This window comes from Cladosporium halotolerans, assembly GCF_011745625.1.
Source record: "Cladosporium halotolerans strain TM138-S3 chromosome Unknown Sca29, whole genome shotgun sequence".
In the NCBI taxonomy this organism is placed as follows: domain Eukaryota; kingdom Fungi; phylum Ascomycota; class Dothideomycetes; order Cladosporiales; family Cladosporiaceae; genus Cladosporium; species Cladosporium halotolerans.
Window position 1 is genome coordinate 229,447 of NW_027191480.1, and position 20,828 is coordinate 250,274.

The 20,828-nt window shown below is 55.8% G+C and overlaps 4 protein-coding genes across 4 annotated transcripts; 2 read left to right on the top strand and 2 right to left on the bottom strand.

The window, feature by feature from the left end:
* Positions 1 to 959: 959 nt before the first annotated feature.
* WHR41_08156 (uncharacterized protein) lies at positions 960 to 4,814 on the bottom strand (the record flags this gene model as incomplete). The annotated part of the gene is made up of 1 exon (XM_069376760.1): positions 960 to 4,814. One exon carries the CDS (start codon positions 4,812 to 4,814, stop codon positions 960 to 962), a length of 3,855 nt encoding a protein of 1,284 aa, XP_069227146.1.
* A 671-nt stretch (positions 4,815 to 5,485) lies between these two features.
* Positions 5,486 to 7,538, top strand: WHR41_08157 (uncharacterized protein). The gene is made up of 2 exons (XM_069376761.1): positions 5,486 to 6,069; positions 6,249 to 7,538. The coding sequence occupies exons 1-2, from the start codon at positions 5,795 to 5,797 to the stop codon at positions 7,345 to 7,347; spliced, it is 1,374 nt and encodes a 457-aa protein (XP_069227147.1). The 5' UTR covers positions 5,486 to 5,794; the 3' UTR covers positions 7,348 to 7,538.
* A 514-nt stretch (positions 7,539 to 8,052) lies between these two features.
* WHR41_08158 (uncharacterized protein) lies at positions 8,053 to 10,251 on the top strand. Its single transcript, XM_069376762.1, has 2 exons — positions 8,053 to 9,726; positions 9,790 to 10,251. The coding sequence occupies exons 1-2, from the start codon at positions 9,159 to 9,161 to the stop codon at positions 9,957 to 9,959; spliced, it is 738 nt and encodes a 245-aa protein (XP_069227180.1). The 5' UTR covers positions 8,053 to 9,158; the 3' UTR covers positions 9,960 to 10,251.
* Positions 10,252 to 10,389: 138 nt separating this feature from the next.
* WHR41_08159 (uncharacterized protein) lies at positions 10,390 to 11,238 on the bottom strand. Its single transcript, XM_069376763.1, has 2 exons — positions 11,072 to 11,238; positions 10,390 to 11,010 (listed from the first exon to the last, which is right to left on the bottom strand). Exons 1-2 carry the CDS (start codon positions 11,072 to 11,074, stop codon positions 10,558 to 10,560), a joined length of 456 nt encoding a protein of 151 aa, XP_069227181.1. The 5' UTR covers positions 11,075 to 11,238; the 3' UTR covers positions 10,390 to 10,557.
* Positions 11,239 to 20,828: the final 9,590 nt, after the last annotated feature.

Sequence of the window (20,828 nt, forward strand, 5' to 3'; positions counted from 1 at the left end):
CGCACAGGACGGTCGCCACGGGTCGTAAAACGAGCCAATCGCAGGCGCAGCAGGCTCGCAGAAGTACATTGATACCATGCACGGCCTCATCTCAGCGGCGCGGTGAGCGTGAGGAGGAGGGCCCGTGGGCGCTGGCTCGGTCGCCACTCTGTGTACGTGAGAGAGGAAGGAGACCGATTCTGGTAATTAGAGCCGTGTTCGACGGTTTGTTTGGATGTGTGCCTCGTATAAAGCTCGGTGGATTGGACAGAGTTTGTGAGTCAAGCTTTAGGCAGAAGAAATGAGCAATCGTGATATGCTGTGCATGCGTTTGAGGTATTTTGCGATGGAGGATCTAGCTAATGGGACGCTACTGATGAAGACAGGTCTCGTCGCGAAGTCAATGTTCAGAGTGTTTGGAAGGGAAAACGTCAAGGTCATGGAAACCTTCGGTTTGCGTAGGCTGACGAGGCTGACGTCGTCAGTCTGTCGATACAAAAGCGCATAAAATCATTCGAAATCGGAGTGAGGCAATTTTTGGTATTAACTGTATTGATTTCTTCTATGAAATCCTAGACCACCCTCCACCTGGCTCTAAAAGCCCAGGCCGAGGGAAAAAAAGTCTAGCAGAGAGGAGAGCTATCGTCTGGGTATCTTAGTATTACAATATGCAAAGCCGCTCGACGGCTATGCTCGGCCGTCCCATCATCATCAACCCGGCCGCTTGGGGCGCTTCCCTCCATGCCCCCAACGTCAATCCATTCCCAACCCAGAGTCCCACCGTCGCTGAGCCCGCGTGTCGCAGACCAGCCGGATGCCGCGAGGAAAAGAAAACCAGAATCTGCCGAGAACGCCGTCGCTGAATGCACAAGGTGAAGAGCAAAATAGATCCCGGAGAACTGAAGGAGCATCCCCATGCTCAAATATAAAAGCGAAAACGCCAAAACAGAAGAACGCAAGCAGACCAGAGAGCCTGGAGATTACCTCACAAGCTCGGCGATCTTGCCAGCGACGGCGCTAGGGTACCCTCTACCCAGCGCCTCCTTCACGACCTCCTTCGCGTCCTCGCGCTTCTCAGCCGCAAGGCAGGCGCGCACCATAGCTTCGTAGGTGCTAGGCTCTCGCTTAGCCATCGGCACACGAGCGAAAGCGTGCTTGGCCTTGTTGAGATCATTCTCAAGAGTCCAGCCGTGGATAAGCGCGTTGGCAATGTACGGTGTGTATTCGACGTGGCGGGCACGCATGTCAGCGAGCAGGGAGTCAGCTGAGGCGGACTGGTGGTTTGCGTTCAGTGACTCGAAGAGCGACTGGTACAAGCATGGCTGCGGGCGAGCGACAGCGGCAAGCGCGGCGTCGAACATGCCACGGGCGGCTGGAAGATCGTGCTGCACGCAGCCTTTGGCGTGAATCAGCGAGGCGTAGTGGACAGCCTCAGGCTGCACACCGGCAGCTGACATCTCGGCCAGAACTGTCTCCGCGGCTTGCATGTCGACCGGCTCGAGAGTGGCGTGGGTGTCAATGAGAAGCTTGTAAGTGTGCAGCGTAGGCTCGATACCCTTGCTACGCATGCGCTCGTAGTAGGCAAGGACCTTGGTACGGTCACGCTTGGTGGTGAGGAAGTACTGCATCAAGCTGTGGTAAGGCGCAGGACGAGGCTTGTAGTTGGTGGCAGACTCCATCTCCTCGAAGATTTCCTCCGCGAACTTCTCATCGCTGACACGGCAGAGAGCGTTAACAATGGTACCGTAGGTGACGCTGGTAGGGCGAATGCCGAGGTTGCGCATCTCAGCGAAGTAGAACAGGCAGTCATCGATGCGACGAGCCTTGCCGAGCTTGCCAATCAGCGCATTGTAGAGGAAAGACGAAGGCTCGACGCCCTCAGACTTGGCCTGATGGAAGATCTTGACGGCCTCAGTAGCCTCGTCGAACGTCTTGGTGTTCTCCTTGAGCGTGGTGATGTAAAGTCCGAAAGTGTTTGCCGAGGGAGAGAAACCGAGCTGGAGCATGTCCTGATGGTAGCGAGCAGCAAGATCGCGGCGGTTGACGTTGAGGCAGCCGGCCACCATGTGGTCGAGGATCTGCTGCCAGCCAAAGCGGACGACACGGTATCTGACATCAAAGGGCACGTCTTGCTTGGCCATCTCGAGAATGTCGTGTGCCATCTCAAGGTTGTTCTCCTTGGCGGCCGCCTCGATGAGCTTGCCGTAGGTGAACATCCTCGGGACGCGGCCGACACGGCGCATGTTGCGGAACTTAGCCAGAGCCTCGTTCATCTTGCGGCCGTGCGGGCGTTCGAGCATCTCGTTAATAGCGTTGGAGCCCTTGACATCAGTCCTCGCAGCGTACGGGTCGAAAGTCTCGTCGAAAGCAGGGACCGGTGCAGGAATGGCAGGGGTGAACGGAGCTGGCGTGAAAGCGGGAGCTTGGGGGTAGCGGTAGTTGTTCCACAGGCGCGAAAGCTCAGCATTGTCGATATTGATCAGGGTCCTCTCAATCATGGTCTCGGTGTCCGAAGACGGCATGATGACCTTCGCCACGATGATTTCCAGCAGACAGCCGAAGCGAGCTGGGCCGGCGATGTCCGCTGTGGACTCGCGTACGATCATGCCTGCCTGAATGCGGAGAAGCAGCTCAACGTCAGCAGGGGATAGACGCGCAATCTGCTCAGGTCCAAAGCGGGCCACGATGTGCTCGGCGATGGGCTCAACGAGGCTGCCGTTTTCGGTCATGGTGCGCAGGAGCTCTGCGCTGCTCTCGGCAGGGAGCGGCATCTTGCTGGTGAGGACAAACCTGCCAATGACTTCGATCGCCTCGTCGATGCGGTCGGCAGTCTTGGCCTGAGCGCTCTCGGGCTGAGAGTCACGCACACGAGCAAACATGCGGCGTGCCTGCCCAATGCCACGGTCGGCCTGACCAGTGGCGATAAGAGCGATGGAGCGCATGGTAGTCGGCTCAATGAACATCATCTCGGCAGGCGCAGACTCCAGGATTGCCCAGTACTGCTCAGCAGCCTCGACGTTGGCGTTGCGTACGTGCATCGCAATCATCGCCATAGCCGGTTTCACGAGATCGTGGGAAACGTTTGCCAGCGCGTCGAAGGCCTGCAGACTCTGCTCCACCAAGTTGCGATCAGCTGCAGTGACGCAGATGGTCGACATGGCAGAAACGAATGTAGCGCCTGTGAGAGAGCGGCTGAGATGGAACGCATTTTGGCATGTGCTGTCGTTCAATGCGAGCGGAAGGAGAGCCTGAAGTGCAACGGCGTCGCGCAGGCTCTGCAGCTCGCTGGCATCAGTGATACCTGCCTGGATCCCCTCTAGGAACTTCAAGCCGCCCTGGAGGCGGTCTGCCGAACCGTAAGCCTTGATAAGGGCAGCATAGACCTCGTGGTCGACGCGGTCCATCTCGTGTGCACCAGCGTTGTGGGCGATCGCTAGGTTCTTGTACTCGTCGTAAGACTCAACGGCATTCTTGAGGTTGCCAACATTGCCATGGGCGGCAATGACAGGCGGGAAGACGCTGGAGGCCACTGTCATGCTTCGAGAGATCATGTGGTCGTAGACCTTGGACATGTCCTCAACACGGCCCTGTTCCGCACAAGCGCGCACAAGAGCGGCGCAGACGGTGCTGGAGAGCATCTCAGATCCGTCCTGAGAGGCACGCTTGAACATGGTGAGCGCGATCGAAAGCGAGCTGTCCTCCAAAAGCATGGTGTACTGCGACTCGTTGGAGCGGAACAAGAACTGATCTTGGCCCTCAAGACCGCCGTAACGAGCGAGACGGTCCTCCAAATCCTTGCGGGCGACAACAGATGCTGAGGCACGAGCAGCAAGAAGGTCGATCAAGATACCAAAAGTGGCAACACTAGGAGTGACCCTCCTTCGGAGCATGTCCGAGTAGACCTCAAGGGCCTTGGGAACTTTGTGGGACTTGCTCCGAGTGAGCTCCAGAGCCGAGACGAGGAGCGCATGGTAAGCGGCAGGCGAAGGCTTCTGCACGCCAGCGCGCAGCATCGCCTGGAAGACGGCTGGGATTTCAGCATATCGCTGGTTCTCAGAAAGCTGGACAAGCTCCTCTGTGAATGACTGTCCCTCTGATGCAAGTAGGTCTTCGGGAGACTCAGGAGGTGTGTAGACAGTGGCCGGACTAGAGGCGGAAGGCTGCTCAGACGCAGCAGAATCCTGGACAGAGCGAACCTCAACCGCAGACTGTGTCCTGGGCGAAATCTCCAGGTCATCCTTGGAGCGGAAAATCTCTTCGGCAATTGCATCGTTGACCTGCGCCCGCGCAGCTTCATCGTGTCCAAAGAGTTTTCCGAAGTCGTTCAGTGCGCTCGTGGTGTATGATCGCTTGAGCGCAGGCGCGCTAGCCGCTTCTTTCGTCTCCTCACCAAGATCCTCATCCACCACCGCAGACTCTCCAACCAGCTTGCCTTCGGGAACTGTAGTCGGCGGCTGCCATTCAATCCTTCGCGCGAACTGAAACTGCTGCCATTCCTTCTCTTTGATCTCGTTCCTCTGGTACTTCTGCCATGCGTCGAAGTACCTCTCCAGTCCAGAATCATGGTGGCTGGGCTCAGGGCGAGCGTTCGGGGCGACGTGGGTGCTCGCCTGGCGCGCACCCTCTATGTGGTGGTGAACATTGTGGAGTCTGTTCTTCTCCGACTTGCGCCAGCGGCCAAGAAGGTTGTCGGCGAAAGGAGTAGCGTTGGTGTTCTGAGCGGCGTAGGAAGCTTGCGAGGCTGCGACGACAGTCTGGGCACCTCCGTGGGTGAATGACTTGAGGGCTGTGCCTGCAAATCGCGAAAGGTGGACCGTGGGCTTCACGTACACCATTTAGGTGATGGGATGACCCTTCAAAAGAAGAGTGAGGCTGGTCTGGAGTCAGCTGCTTGTCGCGCGAATCGGAGGGTGCTCGCATTCGCGTGCCGCGCGAGGTTTTACACACCTGGTATCTTCTTTTAATGCAATACTGCAGGTTTACTTGATGACACGCCGGTCATCAAATAAACGCGCGATTAATAAAAGAAGTAAATGATGGGGGGTGGTGGGTGTAGTGGGAAAGGGAACGTCGCTACCAAACGACGAGGAAATGTGCGGTGTAAGGGTGGGCGACAATGGAATGAATGCAAAGGGGATGGCGAGGATACGGCGAGCCTGAGTGAAATAGAGGCACTAGGGAGGAAGTGTATGACCGCACGTTCTTCCATCTGACTCGACCCAAGAGAAGGTCCTAGGCGCAGCGCGAATGCGACCAGCCGTTAGATTATCGCCGGGGAGCGCGGAACGCCCAAATCCCGTGCTCAGCCCTGTCATGTGTCGCTGTCAAGCCTTGCGCGCGACTTCCCTCCACGACGGCATGTAAGTGAATTGGCATGTAAATCGTCCGGAACAGTTGGCAGGCGTCGCGCACACGCATTGCATGACGCCCACAGGTGTTTCCATCCAATTCGTTTGACTGTGCGCCGCCCTTTCGCGGTGCGATCGCTCGCTCTGCCGTCTCAGCCACAACCCAAAACTTCCTAAGCGCGGCGGCGCTCGGCGGGCCATTTTCGCTGCCACGCACGAGCCGTGATCCTCCTCCGCCCGGCGCTACCGGCCCTTACAGAAACGTCCCCTGTGGCGTAGCTCGAAACTGAAGCCCTCGCTGCCGTGCGTGCGAAAGGAAGCGGGGTGAAGTGCCTGCCTGCCTGCCTGCATCGCCTATCCTACCCCATCACCGATCAGCATATACCTACCGCTCCAGTCGCCCTCCGCCAGACCCGTGACCGGCACAGCGAGGGCACGATTGCTCCCGTCGCTACGTCCTCTTTCCAATGGCTCGCGTGGCCCCCAATGCCGCTGTAGCCGTGTCAGCACCGGGGAAGGTCCTGCTGGCTGGTGGCTACCTGGTGCTAGACAGGGAGTACAATGGCCTTGTCTTCGGCTTGGATGCCAGGATCCACTGTGTCGTACAGGATGTACCCACCAGGAATGGAGTATCGCTATCCGAGATCACCGTGAGATCGCCCCAGTTTGAAGACGCTGTGTGGGAGTACGGCTACACCCTGATCGAGCGGGACGGTGGTATGCAGATGAGGCCTCTTAGAATGTAAGTGGGATTTTGTTTCGTCTGGATGTCAATGGCAATCGTTTGTCAATTTTACGCCAGGTGTGACTGTCATACAAGCCTACTTGCCCCTTTCCATGTCAATCGTGAAGCACTCGGAACGCCACAGGTCATATTTCTTAATCTAAGAGTGAACACATGCTCACCTATTCGCCTTCCAGAGACGCAGACCTCAAACTCAACCGCAACCCGTTCGTCGAAACTGCGCTCTGCTACGCCCTGAGCTACGTGACCACCGTTTCCGGCAACCCAATAATCACGCCTTCTGCCATCACCATCCTCGCCGACAACGATTACTACTCAACGCCCTCAGATCTGGCCTCTGGAGAGCGTTTCCACAACTTCGGCGTCCCCATCAGCAAAGCCCACAAGACCGGCCTCGGCTCCTCCGCCGCCCTCGTCACCTCCCTCACGGCCGCAGTCCTCGCCCACTACCTCCCCGACCGCATCGACCTCACCACCGCCGAGGGCAAGCGCCGCCTGCACAACCTCGCGCAGGCCGCCCACTGCGCGGCCCAAGGCAAAGTCGGCTCCGGCTTCGACGTCGCCAGCGCCGTCTTCGGCTCCTGCCTCTACCGCCGCTTCAGCCCGTCCATCCTCGCCTCGCACTCCGAGCCCGGCTCGCCAGGCTTCGGCTCGCACCTGCGCGCCACCGTCGACGAGGCCGGCACGCCCTGGGACACTGAGGTGCTCAAGGACGCCGTGAGGGTGCCCGCCGGCCTGCGCCTAGTCATGTGCGACGTCTCGTGCGGCAGTGGCACGCCGGGGATGGTGCGCAAGGTGCTCGACTGGCGCAAGCAGGAGCCTGCTGAGGCGGACCGCGTGTGGCGGGATTTGCAGGCGGCGAACGAGGCGCTGGCGAGGGAAATGCGTGCGCTCGCGGAGGCGTCAGGCGCGGAGCCGGACTATGCTTCGCTGAGGCTGTGCTTTAAGGCCATCAGGAAGAATATCCGCACGATGGGCGAGAAGAGCGGCGTGCCCATCGAGCCCCCGGCTCAGACGCAGTTGCTGGATGCCTGCGAGGCTGTCCAAGGTGTGGTTGGTGGGACGGTTCCCGGCGCTGGCGGGTATGATGCTATTGCGCTGCTTATTGAGGACCAGGACAGCACGGTTGCCGAGTTGCAGGCGCTGTTCAAGGGCTGGGAGTTTAAGGGTGAGGAGAGGGGTGGTGGCAACGTGAGCATGTTGGGCGTCAGAGAGGAAATGGAGGGCGTCAAGGTGGAGGATACGACGCCGTATGAGGAGTACCTTATCGTTTAGAGTACTTGGCAATTTTTGCTGGGTTGGTGATTTGATGGGATTTCATTAATAACAATGAGCAAATTTGGCGTGGCGCTGGATGTTATACAAAACAAAGACAAAGCGATGGAGCGATTGGAGCGGTTTTTGAAATAAGAAATATATTATACTGATGCCAAAGTAAAGACTCAAATTGGGATTGGCTCGACCATTGCCTGTCTGTTGTGCTGCTGTACTGTGTTTCGACGACAGTGTAGCACTGTGATGCGATAACAAATTGATTGAAGCTGGTGGTTTCCTGGCACGCTTGCTCACGGAGTCCGTGCCAGACCCTCACGGAACCTCGCCAGACGAGACGTGGCAATGCCTCGGATGATGATCATGCCATCCGTCCACATGCTTACCGCCGTACCATGTACGCACTGAGTCCAAAGCCCATACCCGTCCGCATGTTCGCACACCTCCACGGAGCACAGCCGTTCAGAGTACCAGGATCAGTGCCGACATGCGATGGATTCCTAGGCATTTGAAACGATGGATGCAAGTCATCATGCAGACGTGCCTCGGGGAACAGTTATCAAATTCCTTGGACGAGAGCAAATCGCAACATTACACGAGCTGCCGTCACGGGCCTTGAGCCAATCTTGCAGATCCGCCAGTTCCGTTTGCCACTCTGCATTTCCTCGTCTCGTCAGACAAGACGCTGAACAGAGCCTTATCTCCTAGCGGAGACGCTTCATAGATCTTTGGTTATTTTTCTGAGCGATTGCATGCATGCCTTTTCTGCACACTCCGCACTGATTCCTCACCTCTCCAACACGCATTGTTCCGCAGTCAAAGGCCGAAGTGAAGGCCGAGCAGCAGTGCCAGCCTTGCCTTGCCTTGCCCAGACCCCAAGCCGGCCCGCTCGCCGTTCTCAGTCTCCGCCTTTTGGAGAAGAGAGAGTGGATCAGGTCCCGTGCCCCGTCTGCGCAGCGTCCAGAGCCTTTAGCCACAGAAAGCAAGACGATATCCCGCGCCGTAGGCGAGGCGTCGACTGGCCTTGAACCTTCCCATCTACACTTGCGCTCCCGCTTCGCCGCTGCGCCTCACTATTGCAACAACCCGCCGCCGTCTCCTTTGCTGGCGAAGACACTGCTGCGACTGTCCTACCTTACCACGCCTGTGCCTGACCGACGATTGGCTCGGCACTGCTGACGAGAGATCCACTCGTACCCATTCGCTCGCCTGGCTGCACGCGCGCTGCGAGCCCGAGTTCCGAGCGACCTGGGGAAGAGCGACTTCTGGCCACGGAGCGATTGACAGCCTACGTCGTCGTCCACACTTGGGAAAGAGCAGGAGAGCGGATGAGAGAGAGAACCAGGAGCCACTTCCGCTCAGTCGCATACCGGCCGCTGAGACTTTCGTTGAGGACCTGAGCAGGAAGGAAGGGAGCACGGATCCTGCTGCAGACATACCCTCTGGACCAACTCGCATCCGACTCTTGCGATCGAACAGCTATTTCTTGAGAGCCTGCACAAAAACTCACGGAAAGCATCTTCAGTGTGTATTTTACGTCTGCATACGCTGTCGCTATCTGAACCCCACCCACATCGAAGCCCTGGCTCTCGAACACGCCGGTACCTGTTGCGGACCTTGATCCTAGTGAAGGACTGCATCGTTCGAGTTCTTGGAACCGACACCGATCACCCGGCTGTGGCGGTTTACCATTCCCGACTACGTGCCGTGAGTCGATACGGTACATATCACAAAGACCCAGCGTTCTCAGCCACACGAACAGCAGTATAAGCACTCTTATCGCTAAAGCAAGGGGAGCACTGGAAACGTGTACAATGGCAGTAAGCAGTGAAGCACCATCCGCGAACCCGGCAGTGGAAGCACAAGCAGTTCCTGGGGCTTCAGCGACCGACGACCAAGACCACGCCGGGCCATCAAGCAAAGCCGTCGAGATGAACGACCTGAGCAATCCCGGCGCCGAGGCCAGCTCCTCAGCACAAGCGTCGAGCTCAAAATCAGCGGAGCAGAAGAAGTCCACTGAGCAGACTCTCCACCCTCACCCTCCGGATCTCAACCGCAGCGAAACCGCCGAGCTGGCCCTCGGCCCTGACGGCCAGCCGGCACCCAGCACCGACCCTTCTTCTCCAGCTCTGAAGATCACCCTCATGCTTACCACCGGCGCTAGACACGCCTACACGATCTCACAAAAGTACCTGGCCTCACGCAAGGTCACAGCAAAGGATGCCAACGGCAACTTCGACCCTCGCGAGATGAGCGGGTACAAGCTCAAGGAGCTGATTTGGACCGATTGGCGATCAGAGTGGGAAGCGAGGCCGCGTGACCCCAGCAGTATTCGCCTTATCATAATGGGAAGGATGATTGACGACAAAGTCGCGCTGAAAGGTACGCTCATCATGATCCTCTGACTACCCCAATACTAATTGTTCATCACTAACGCTCTTCCAGACCTCCCTTTCTCCCTCCCCAACACCAACGTCGTCCACATGACAGTCAAGCCCGCCGACCTGCTCGACGACGAAGCCGAGGCTGGCGCCAAATCCGGCGGCAAAGGCTCGATACGGGCCCACAATGCCGGCGAGGAAGGCGGCTCGGGCTGCAGATGTGTCATCTTGTAATCTACGGCCAGCTTGCTTGTGAAGTCTTCAACAGGGCGGAGAGAGAAGCGAGAAAAGCCACACCGAGCGACATGCATGTGGTTTGGGAGAGGTGGCGTTTGTGGGAGTTTTGATGTTTCTGGAGTCAACAGGAGAGGCATCCGCATTCCTTTGGGTAGGGTACTAGGTTTCTGCCGGGACGCGTCTTTCGATACCATGCTATTTCCATTTTTTCTACCAGTGGCGGGACTGGGATCAGACTCTCTTTTGAGCTGTGCTGCGATAGATTTGAAAATCATGTTTTATCTCTCTGCGTTCCTTGTCTTTGTGCTCCCTAACAAAGCGGTTCTTGGTCCTCCAAAATGCACAGCAACTGTGAATGCAACGGTCGTATGCCAGGGCAAGCCACTGTCCGAAAATGCTAGGTCTGACAGTTAGGTGACACGATGGATTCATGTTGTAGTGTTCAATATATCGTCTGATGCATTCATGCTTCGCTATCCGTTTATACTGGTACAGCCAGACCAACAGCACACACAAAAGCTGTTGTTACACGTATCCTTCGGCTCCTCTCTTGCCTCCACGAGTCCACCGGGAACTCCTCAACCTTCTTCCGCACCTAATACTCCATCTGGCACCTCCTCTCCATCTCCGCATGGAACTCCATCCCGCGCCCCGGCTCGCCCTGGTAAACATCCTCCCAATCGATCTCGCAATCCCTCCCCTCCAGCACCTGCCTGTGCAGACCCGCGCTGCCCTCGCCCAGCGCCGCGGGCCGCCACTCGCCGTTCTTGACGATCGCGAGCTCCATGCCGCGGCGCACGGGCTCCGCGATGCCGAACTGCCGGCGCAGCAGGCTCATCTTGAGATCGTCTTGCTGCTGCTTCCAGGCTGTGAGGCGCGCCTCGAGAGGGTGCGAGGAGGTGGTGCTGGGCGCGCCGGTGGCTTTGGGCGCGGGTGCCGAGAGGTTGAGGTTGTGGCGCAGGGTGTCGTGGACGCCGGGAGCGGAGGGCGCGCCGAGGGTGACTGGCGTGGTGGTTGTGGTTGAGGCGGCGGGGACGATGCGGAGGGACTTTTGGAGGTGTTGGCGGTTAGTTGATGGGTGGGTTGGGGGTGTGGTGGGTGGGTTGTACCATTATGGCGTTCGGTTGGCTGTTTCGCAGCCGGTGTTGATATGAGTAGGCTTGCTTTAAGGGAGGCTTGAAATTCAAGTCGAAAGCTGTGTGTTGGAGAGGTGCAGGTTGTTCGGAGATAGGTACTGTTGATGGTGTTTGCTGGTGTTCTGATGGCAGCTTCCAGCTGGATGCGCGTGCATGAGGCCGCAGCCAGGCAGCTGAAGATGACGCCGGCGCACGGGCGCTCCCGCTTCCCCGGAGATCCATTCACTTCACTTCACTTCACTTCACTTCACTTCACTCCAGCGTTGTAAGTATTGTGAGAATTGTAAGTCCACTTTGGGCATTTCGCGATTGCTACGCGACACGATAGTGTCATTTCTTCTATGAACTACCTGGACATCGATGCTTCCCTTACTCGCTCCGAAACTGAGGCTTCTGAGCTTGCACTCGTTCCCTCTATCCTCCTTTCACCCGAGTTCTGTTGTCCAGTGAATTCAAGCCCACAAATGCACACCATTGGATAGTACCAAAGCTCGTATCTCACCCCGCATTGTCTCTGGGCTGCATAAAGAGGTTTCGCACAAGCCCGATCAAAACAAAACGCCTGTCAACGCTTCGTAGAGCTCTCTCTCAAGCTGGTCGTCGCTGCTATTCTCTGTCTGCGTCGCGACTTCATCGCGCGCTGATGGATGAGCATGAGGCGTCGTGTTCCATGATCCGGTCTGCACTGCGGCCTGATAGTGCACTGGTCGAGCATGATACCGTGCATTTGGTTGAACGGTCGGCGTAGAGGTAGTGGTGTAACCAAGGTAGGGGTACGTCGGCCCATTCGATTGCCAGGTTGGCGAGAAGACGACATCATTCGCATGATATGCTGGCCCGCTCCATGGCAAGGTCGGCGGGAAGACGGTAGGGTTGCCAGGGTGAGGGTATGTCGGCCCCACGGTAGGCGTAGAGACGGTGGTGTGACCAAGGTACGCAGGCCCATCCGATGGCATCACCGCCGAAGAGTTGGTTTTACCACGGCGAGTCGGCTCGCTCGTTGGCAAGGTCCGCGTAGGGACTGTAGCTTTATTAAGTTCCGTCGGACGCACGCCTGTGGCAGCTTCAACCTTGTCTGCCATCTCCTTCTGCTCCTTCTCGAAATTTTCAAGCAGCTTTTGGGTTTTGGCAGTAGGCTTCATGCCCACGTTGGCGAAGAGATTTGTGCCCCTGCGAGCCCAGTGGTTGCAGCAACGAGTGCACTGGACCCTGTTGTTGTTGTCGTTGGGCGAGACCCTGCGAGTGCATAAGGTGCAAACATGGTCGTTACGCACCGGTAGATGCGGTCGGACTGCAGAGCCTGGAGTTTGTGGTATGGTGCCCGGCGCATGGGCGTCCTCGGAAGTGTCTTGGGTCTCTGTGGTGGTCGCCGCCGCCTCTTCAGGGAACAAGATCACACAGACGTCGCACATATCGATTTGCCCGCTGGCAAGGCAGTCGAACTCGACGCCGCATTTGCCGCACATGTCGGACCACGAAATTGACTCCCAGTCAATGTCGATGGCCGCCATGTTGTTGGTGGTGATGGCTATTGCGCAACAGCCGGATGTCGATGCGCTGGTGTTGACTGATGTGCTTGCGAGGATGTCACTTCGCAAGCAGGCTGGTTGAAAGTGTCGTAGTATGGTATCGTGGCAGCGCTGGTGTGTGTCAAAGAAACAGCGAGTGCAGCCGCGCGAACTTCACTTGACCTCGACCGAAGCCGGGACTCGAAGTCCTTCGACCCAGGAGCAAGTTGCATGCCACCATCTGCAAGCATGTCTTTATCGCATCAATGCAAACACAAATGTGGCCCTTCAATCAACATCGATCGATCCATCGACATTGGCTATCGATCTCTCGATGTATAAGGAGGCCAGTAAATGTATCTCACGCCTCCGCGCCGACTTCATATCATGACTCCAGAATAGTTCAGCATGGCACGAGTCCGAGGACGCTTGAGACTAAGTATAGGACGTATTTTTGCGCAACCGAGCTTCAGCTAATGTTATAGCTGGTAATAGCTCTCTGTAACACGAGATAAGCACTGCAAAACAGCAGTTCAAACCGGTCCGATATTTCTAGCACGACGAGGTCGTTGTGACGAAGTCAAGGTTTAGGCCTGGTTAGGCGCAACCTACTCTAGCAGTGGAATGGTCTATCTTCTATGTTGCCACATCCAGAGAGACTGTCTTCCGTAGACGCTGCATTTTCGAGATAGTGGCCAGAGCAGAGGTTTAGACTTGTCGCTGAACGGTATTTTCATCGAAGAGAACCGCCAATAGATACTAAATGGCAATAGCGCTGTGACAAGAAGGACATGCATGGGGCATGGTAATTTCGAACGTTTTTGCATGGTGACAACATGCAGGGCCGTGTATGGGGGACTGTCATCATTGAAGCCTCCAAATCAACTCGCTACTTGTCAACGGCAGAGAAGACTGGGTCAGGAATTACAGATTTTGTGAGGCCAAGGTCCCCAATGAGTGCAGCGGCAATCCCTTCGCACGAAGGTTTGTGCCGACTCTGTAGATATCATGTGCCAGTCTAAATCATGCTTCGAGTCATTGTGATAGTAGACGGGCACTCTACAAGAACAGATGTCCATGCTCGCGATGTTGCCCGTGGTAGATCTGTCCTCAAACTCCCGAGGACGACCACGCAGCTATTTGTGTGGCAATTGCTGCGCTACCGGTCCCCTCTCATTTCTTTGGGCTCAAGCAGCTCTTCGTGCCAAATCGAGCATATGTAAATCTCTTTTCCGCCACAAGGTATTGGCGGATGGCCATCAAAGTGTGGATGCTTTTGATTGTACGTCAACTCATTGAATCGACGGAGTGACCCTTTCGGTCCTCTGAAGCCAAACCTTATTGATCGTAAGAAAGACTCTGCGGGCCTCTGCAATCCTGCGTAGCATTTCAAGGTTGAGTGCAGACATACCGTTGCTCCGTGTGTGACAAGGTAGCCAAGTCCCTGGTGCAGACCAACCTCAGGAAGGTAGATTGGGGTTGGCTTCCATATAGCCAGGCTTCGAGTAGAGAAGCGTTGAGAAAAGGAGCGCCTCTTCCTAATTTTACCTACCCAAAGCAGACTTGGAGAGTTGGCCGTAAAGCCAGCAGTGACCGGTGAAGCGATGCGCTGCCCTACGGCCAGACCTTGCGGTCCTTCCCAGGCCTGCAATACCGGCCGGCAAATGGGCAGAACCATATACACCTGCTGCGGCCCTTGATATGAGGGTTCAGGAGCCCCTCGGATGTGCTTCAGAGCATATACATTTTCGTGAGCCTTGAAACCAAAGGTGTGGCTGCAATATGGCAGGGTCTTGGCGCGCGCTCGCACCGCATATAAGTGACGGGGGCCTTTCTGTGCAACAAAGCTCGCTTCCCCCGACACCCACAGCGTTCCCACCAGCACCACCAGCACCACCAGCAGCACCACCACCACCCCAGTCACACCGCAACCATCATCAGTGCAGTCATCAGCATCGGCGCTTCTTCATCCGTCGCGCCCTTGATGACCTCCGTCATCGAGGCGAAGCTGCAACTGCCTTGGTCGACACCCAATCAACAACGCGCGACCACCGGCGTTGGCGTCCCTCCGCCTCGCCTCGCCCTCGCCATGCACCACGTCCATGACGAGGCCGCTGGTAGTGAGAGCTGTCGACGAGAACCGTCACGGTTCACCTGCGTGGTGTCCTGACCGGCCCGTCAAGGTACGTGACCACCCCCTGAAGGAGACTCTAACATGGGAGGATCGCGCCAGCGCCTGAAGATAGGCGCGCGCACTTGCCAGAGCATGTTCCCAGCGCCTGTCATCCGACGGTGAGACTGCAAATGGACAACATGATATGGCCATTCGCGGATGTGACGCGACCGATTGGAGGTGGCGCTCTACGGTCCTCACCCGAAGTTGGCTGCCCAGGCACCAGTCAAGAAGAACTTCACATCGGCTGCGAATTCATCTTCGCGCGCGACCTTGTGTGATCACTTCCGTGACAGCAGCGACACACAATAACCACGCTGACGATGCCAACCGAGTCAAAATCGCGCATTGGCCTCAACTCGCGCTCACATCGTTGAGCTCAAAAGTAAGTCTAACCATTTCAAGAGTTCCCTGTGTGGCGAGGATGACCCAAAAGACCAGATCCTAAGCGAGCCCGCCATCGTGGTTCGCAATGGGGAATCAAATCAAGAGCTAGAACTGATTGCCAAGCACCGCCGCCGATCAAGATGGGAGTTGTACCGTTGTTGCTGCGAGAGAGAGCACCTGTTGACATAATTCAAGTCCAGACATAGCGCGATCGCTTGAGGCCACGCTCATATCGGTCAACATTCAGGGTAAGTCGAAGGCTGCCCGGCAATCCGTTCCTGGCAAAGATGACACAACAATAAGAACAGATACTTCTGCAGCAAGCCTTCCAGGCTAGCGTTGAAGATAATACACACGAGCAACCTGAGCCAAAGCCCCTCAAAACTCATAATGCGATCTCCACTGCTGAGGCGAAAGACAGCACAAGCTAACACGCTTCAAGTTTAGGTGCCGGCTACTCGTTTTCGCCCACACTCGTCTTCCTTGACCCAAGAGTAAGTCGAAAGCTGCCTGGCGTTCCCTTTTTGGCAAGGATGAAGCAAAAGCAAGAACAGATACTTCTGCAGCAAGCCTTGCAGGCTAGCGTTGAAGATAATACACACGAGCAAACTGAGCCAAAACCCCCTCAGAACTCATGATGCGATCTCTACTGCTGAGGCGAAAGATAGCAAGAGCTGACACGCGTCAAGCTTAGGTCTCGTGTATTCTCTTTGGCCCTCACTCAGAGTCTTCGTTCCAAGAGTAAGGTGAGTGTCGAAAGCTGCCTCAGACTTCCCTCCTGGCAAGGATGAAAAAGAACAGATAGCCTAAAGCAAGCCGTCCCGGCTCGCATGACGAATCAACATTAGAGCTAAAGCTGACCGCCAACCCCCCTCGGAAGTGATGATGCGATCTCCGCTGCTGAAGCGCAAGATGGCAAGAGCTGACAAGCTTGAAGTTCACAGATGACCACACAGGAGCCACGAGTCGAACACCACACCTTGAGGTGCAAGAGTTTACCAGACAAGGTGGTTTCTTCCGGGTGACAAAGCAGGATCCACTTGAGAGGCACGGCTTCCATGCACGCGCAAGCTAGCGTCGTCCAATGCGGAAACATTCTCCCTCGCTGCGAACGGAGTTTGCAAAAGAACTCTTCAAGAGCCGTTGAATCATACCAGCTTGGAGTGGCCAACTGCTTCTTGGTGTAGCGACGGCGCCTACATGGTCAGGAGTGGGAGCTCCATCGTTCTGGCCCTCCGAGGGAGCGATTGAGCAAGGTAAGAGCTCATTTCTTTGGCGCCATTTATGTCTGACCGAAGCCACGCGGCAATGATGAAATTCTCACAGAGTACGTGACCTTCAGAAAGACAGAAAAATCTGATAAAATATCTGTTGTGGCCGCTGAAGGTCACATCACTCGCCGAGAAACCTGCAAGGAAGTTTTGTGCTGAACCTTGTTCTGAGCCGCCGTAGTTGCAAGGAATCCTGACAATGTTCGAAGCAAGAAACGCGCTAACAATCGGGCATGCTCGCTAGATCACAAGAATTGCTGCGACGAGCATCACGAAGCTCAGCCGATTACCAGCCTCCGACCAGATATTCCGATCGTCGCAAGCGGTAAGAAGGGCGTCTGCGGTCGGAAAGCACAGGTTACCCTCATGCGTACGGGTTGTCGCCTGTTAGCTGGCAGCCTTTGATACTTGCTGGAGGAAAAGTTCAGCAACACTGAGGCTTGCGGCAACGATGCTCGTTTTGACGAAAGGCGTCTATGATAACACCAGCAGGAGCAGGGACGGCTCGCCATGCGGCAGCGTTGACAGTTGCTCAGGCATGTCGTGCCCAGCACACTCTGGCACCTGGATCAGGTGAGTTGGTGTCTCGTAGCGATTCTATGGGGTTGGAGAGAGCGGGGATGTCGTTGGGCGGTTTGAAGGGACGGTTCCGGATATTCTTAGGCTTGCCACGAGCCATTCGTTTGATTGATCGGACCGTAGAGCAAATGAAAAGAGACGCTTTTGAGACCCAATTCGACTTCGTCATCTTGATCCTCTCACAGATTTGTCACAGTAGCGTTGCTGACGGGCTGGATTGCACAGAAAACTATGCGCAGCAGCGTAGTGGCAGTGACGTTCGGGCCAGGCATTTTCAGGACCTGAATTCAGGATCGGCCTCTCCTAGTGATATCGGGATTGGATGTCGGCTCTTGCTGGCAGAAAAGCTTAACGCAAACGGACCCGCGGCTGCAATCATCGACAAGAATACCATTCGACAAGAATATCATTGGCCCGGATTAATGTGTTCCGACAAAGCAGATCATTGTCAATAATTGGAGGCCTTCTGATAACTTGCCTGATCCGGATCCAGCACCCGATACGTCGTTACCAGTTCAGAATCAGAACATGGCGCGGTCCTTGAAGTTCTTCACCAGTACATAACCCCAGGAGCAGCCGAAGATGTTTCGACGACACTCTTTGCAGCTATCGGGATCATATGGAGGATTGCATCTCCTAATTCAACTACTGGTGCCGGCAAGGCTTGAGCTAAATCCGGGCTGGCGATCCACATTCCGATGTCGCGTATGAACATACACGCCGGAAGTCTGTCGCCAATATAAGCACATCGATTCGGGCTGTACATGGAAAGTTGGGATAATCAGAGCGAATACGGCAGCCTTGCCGCATTATTGTTCTCGAAAGAATGCCTATGCGCACGTTCCGGCTTACGAGAAACTGCGCAAGATGCCCACTGCCTTTTCGGCACAGGAGTATTCCATTCGGACCAGCTACCACGATCGTGTGTGTGGCAAGTACACGACCGAGCAAGTCTGGAAGCAGTCTGCGTATGGCTCGCAGATAAGTAGTGACTTGACGGCGCTGAGCTGCAGAGCAGTATGCGAATGAGCCTTCTCTTCGATGCTGTCTCACCCCACAGACTCTGTACAATCGGCGATGCTTTCGCCTCTGGCCATTCTACCGAGTGTCATGTCCACAACAGGCGCTTGATTCCCAATGCAACCCTTCTCGCATGCGTCGGACGGGTCGTCGTGGTCTCGAAGAGGGCCGGTCCTTGGTGTGTGGAAAGTCGACCGCGTCGCAATTGATGAGCTGCACGCGCCGAATATGTTCTATCGCCTCCGTGGAACAAATACGGGGCCAGAGTCTCGTCGAGGAAAACGGCTGCTGCCGGAGAAAGGATCCTCCAAGGTCTCACGAGGTCATGCAGCGAGCCGGACTCGTTGCAAAGGAGACCCACCACAGCTGAACGCCATTGCCCCACGAGAGAAGCCGAATTCCGGCGGTGTCCAAAGTCTATCACGACTTCAGCTCGTCCATAATTATTTGTCTGCCATCGGCGCACTTCAGCACCCACGCGTGACATGACCTTTGCAGATCTTCTGTCGGCTGCTGAACTGACTGGTCCGATGTTGCTTTGGTCATCCCTCAATGAACAGCGCTGAAGTCTGTGCTTGCTCCTACAGCCCGCAGAAGCTTGTCTCTCACTGGACGCTGATTGTGCCTTGCCGGCCTTTCAACACCCAAGAATGGATTTTGCAACATGTGAATCCCAAGTCGTGGCTTTCCTGGGGTTTCAAATGGTTTTGTGATCAACCGGCTGCCGTCTGAAAGCGGCTGCTATCCGTCCAGCTACGCTCTGCAAGACACGCGAAACTGCGCGTCCGAATTTCAAATGCCTTGTCATCCACGCAGGTCGTCTACAGAGCCTGTCGCGCCAGCCCTTCATCGAGCGATGTTGATAGTGGAGTACCATCTCTCGAGCACCGACTGTATCCGCCTCTTGCAAGATACCAAACTGCATACCATCACCAGGCTTCTTGCATGAGCTGTGCTCGCCCTACCTGTGGCGTAAACCGGGGTCGAACTCCTTGTCACAAACAAAAGAGCGCTTCGATCGCGGATGTCAGGTCGTTGCGCTACGTGCAGAGATTGCCCAATCCGATACTCTTGTTAACGGCGAGGTCTTTGTGCTTCGGGTCACGCAGCAATTGGAGAAATACACAATGTCGCGTGGCAAACTGACATTGAGCGAGGGATGCGTCTCTCGATGCCGTCCTCGTGCTGCAAGATCACCAGTCTGGATCTCGCTGTCACCAGCAGATCATGAGATATGCCTTGAGCATGTAAAGAACCTCGGCCGGCGATCTTCGGTGGCATGCTGCCGATGGCGAATGGCAATGAGTGCAACAAGCGTCCAGGAGGTGCCACGGTCAAGGAGTCGAAGGTCATCGGCGTCGTCGCAATGCAATGTCGTGTCTGCGATCGCATTCCATCCATGGGTCCTCCTTGGCGACGTTCCGGGCACTCCAGCAGGGGAGCGTGTTTCACGTCAGGCGTAGTGTTGCGTCCTGAAGAGGGTGCTTTGTATGGCAAAACAAGAGCGTGCCAAGCCTCAGTCGGCTCTCAGCGCAGCCCACCGGCATGAGCGGCAGCACCCCATGCCTGCGATATCTTAACAACGACACGTTAGTACACCATCAGATCTTTAACGGTGCATGCATACACCGAGGGCTTGTACCTCTGCCCAAAAGATCACTGTTCGGAGGCTTGTGGCTCGCACAATTGAACTGTTGGCGAGGCTGGTGAGGCAAACAAGCCCAACCTTTATAAGCCTTTTCACACTGTGCATGACGTCTTACGAGACATGGACTCACGGTAAGGCGCTCGGCCTCTCTTCATTAGATGCGTAGTAACTAACGATGGTCCAGAGTTCAATCCCCGGGTCATGACCCGTAAAGAAAGTGAAACGCCCCAGCTGCCACCTGGGCCCACTTTCCGCCGCCACAAAGGCTGGTTTTCGTTTTGCATATTCGAGATACACCGGTCCAATCTTTTTGCGATAACCAACCTTTTACACACGACATTATGGTACCCTTGCCGCGGTTGAAGCGTCACTGGTCCAGTCCGCACATACTGAAAACTCTGCCACCGCCAGCCGACTTCCCTCCGACAACAACCACGGCTACTCCAGTCCTGCAACCGGTGCCCCTTCTCAGACGCCGTCACAGCGCACGACTGTCGGTCCCTGTACCGATTATTTCCGGTGTTGGAGCTGTAGCTTGCAAAAACACCACTTTCTCATCGATATCATATGCCACACGCTATCAACACAGCAACGTGCTCGGAGCAGACAAAGAGCGTTGGAGGATTGCTGAGGTCTATCGGGGGATCCAAGAATGTTTGTAAGCACAAGCAAAAATCGCGCAATGTGAGTACGCGCATAGTCTAACATCACATCGCATTGCCTGCCTCAAGCCCTTTTTCGATGAGCTCCAATTTCACAATCCGCTATCCCACAAACACGGTCCCATTGGCAGAACAAACCCCTGATGAGACGACAACCTGTTACCCTCACGATATTCGCATTGCTCATGTTGAATTCTCACTGCTAAGTCGTCGCGCAGAGCGATCCCCTGCGACCCTATGATGATGCTTGTTCGACCATCCCGTCTGAGACTGACTCACACGAGGTCCTTTCCAACGCCATGACAAAGGGATATTAATCATTATCAAAGTAGGCCAGCTTCTCAGCTCTTTGAGTACCATTGGAAATCAAGCAATCATTGCATCGCCTACCGCTCTCAGCGCCCATAGCTTCTTCAAGGAGCCGGAAAACCCTGGCCGAGCCCAAATACTCAAGGAGGTATCTCCACTTAAGGGAATCTACA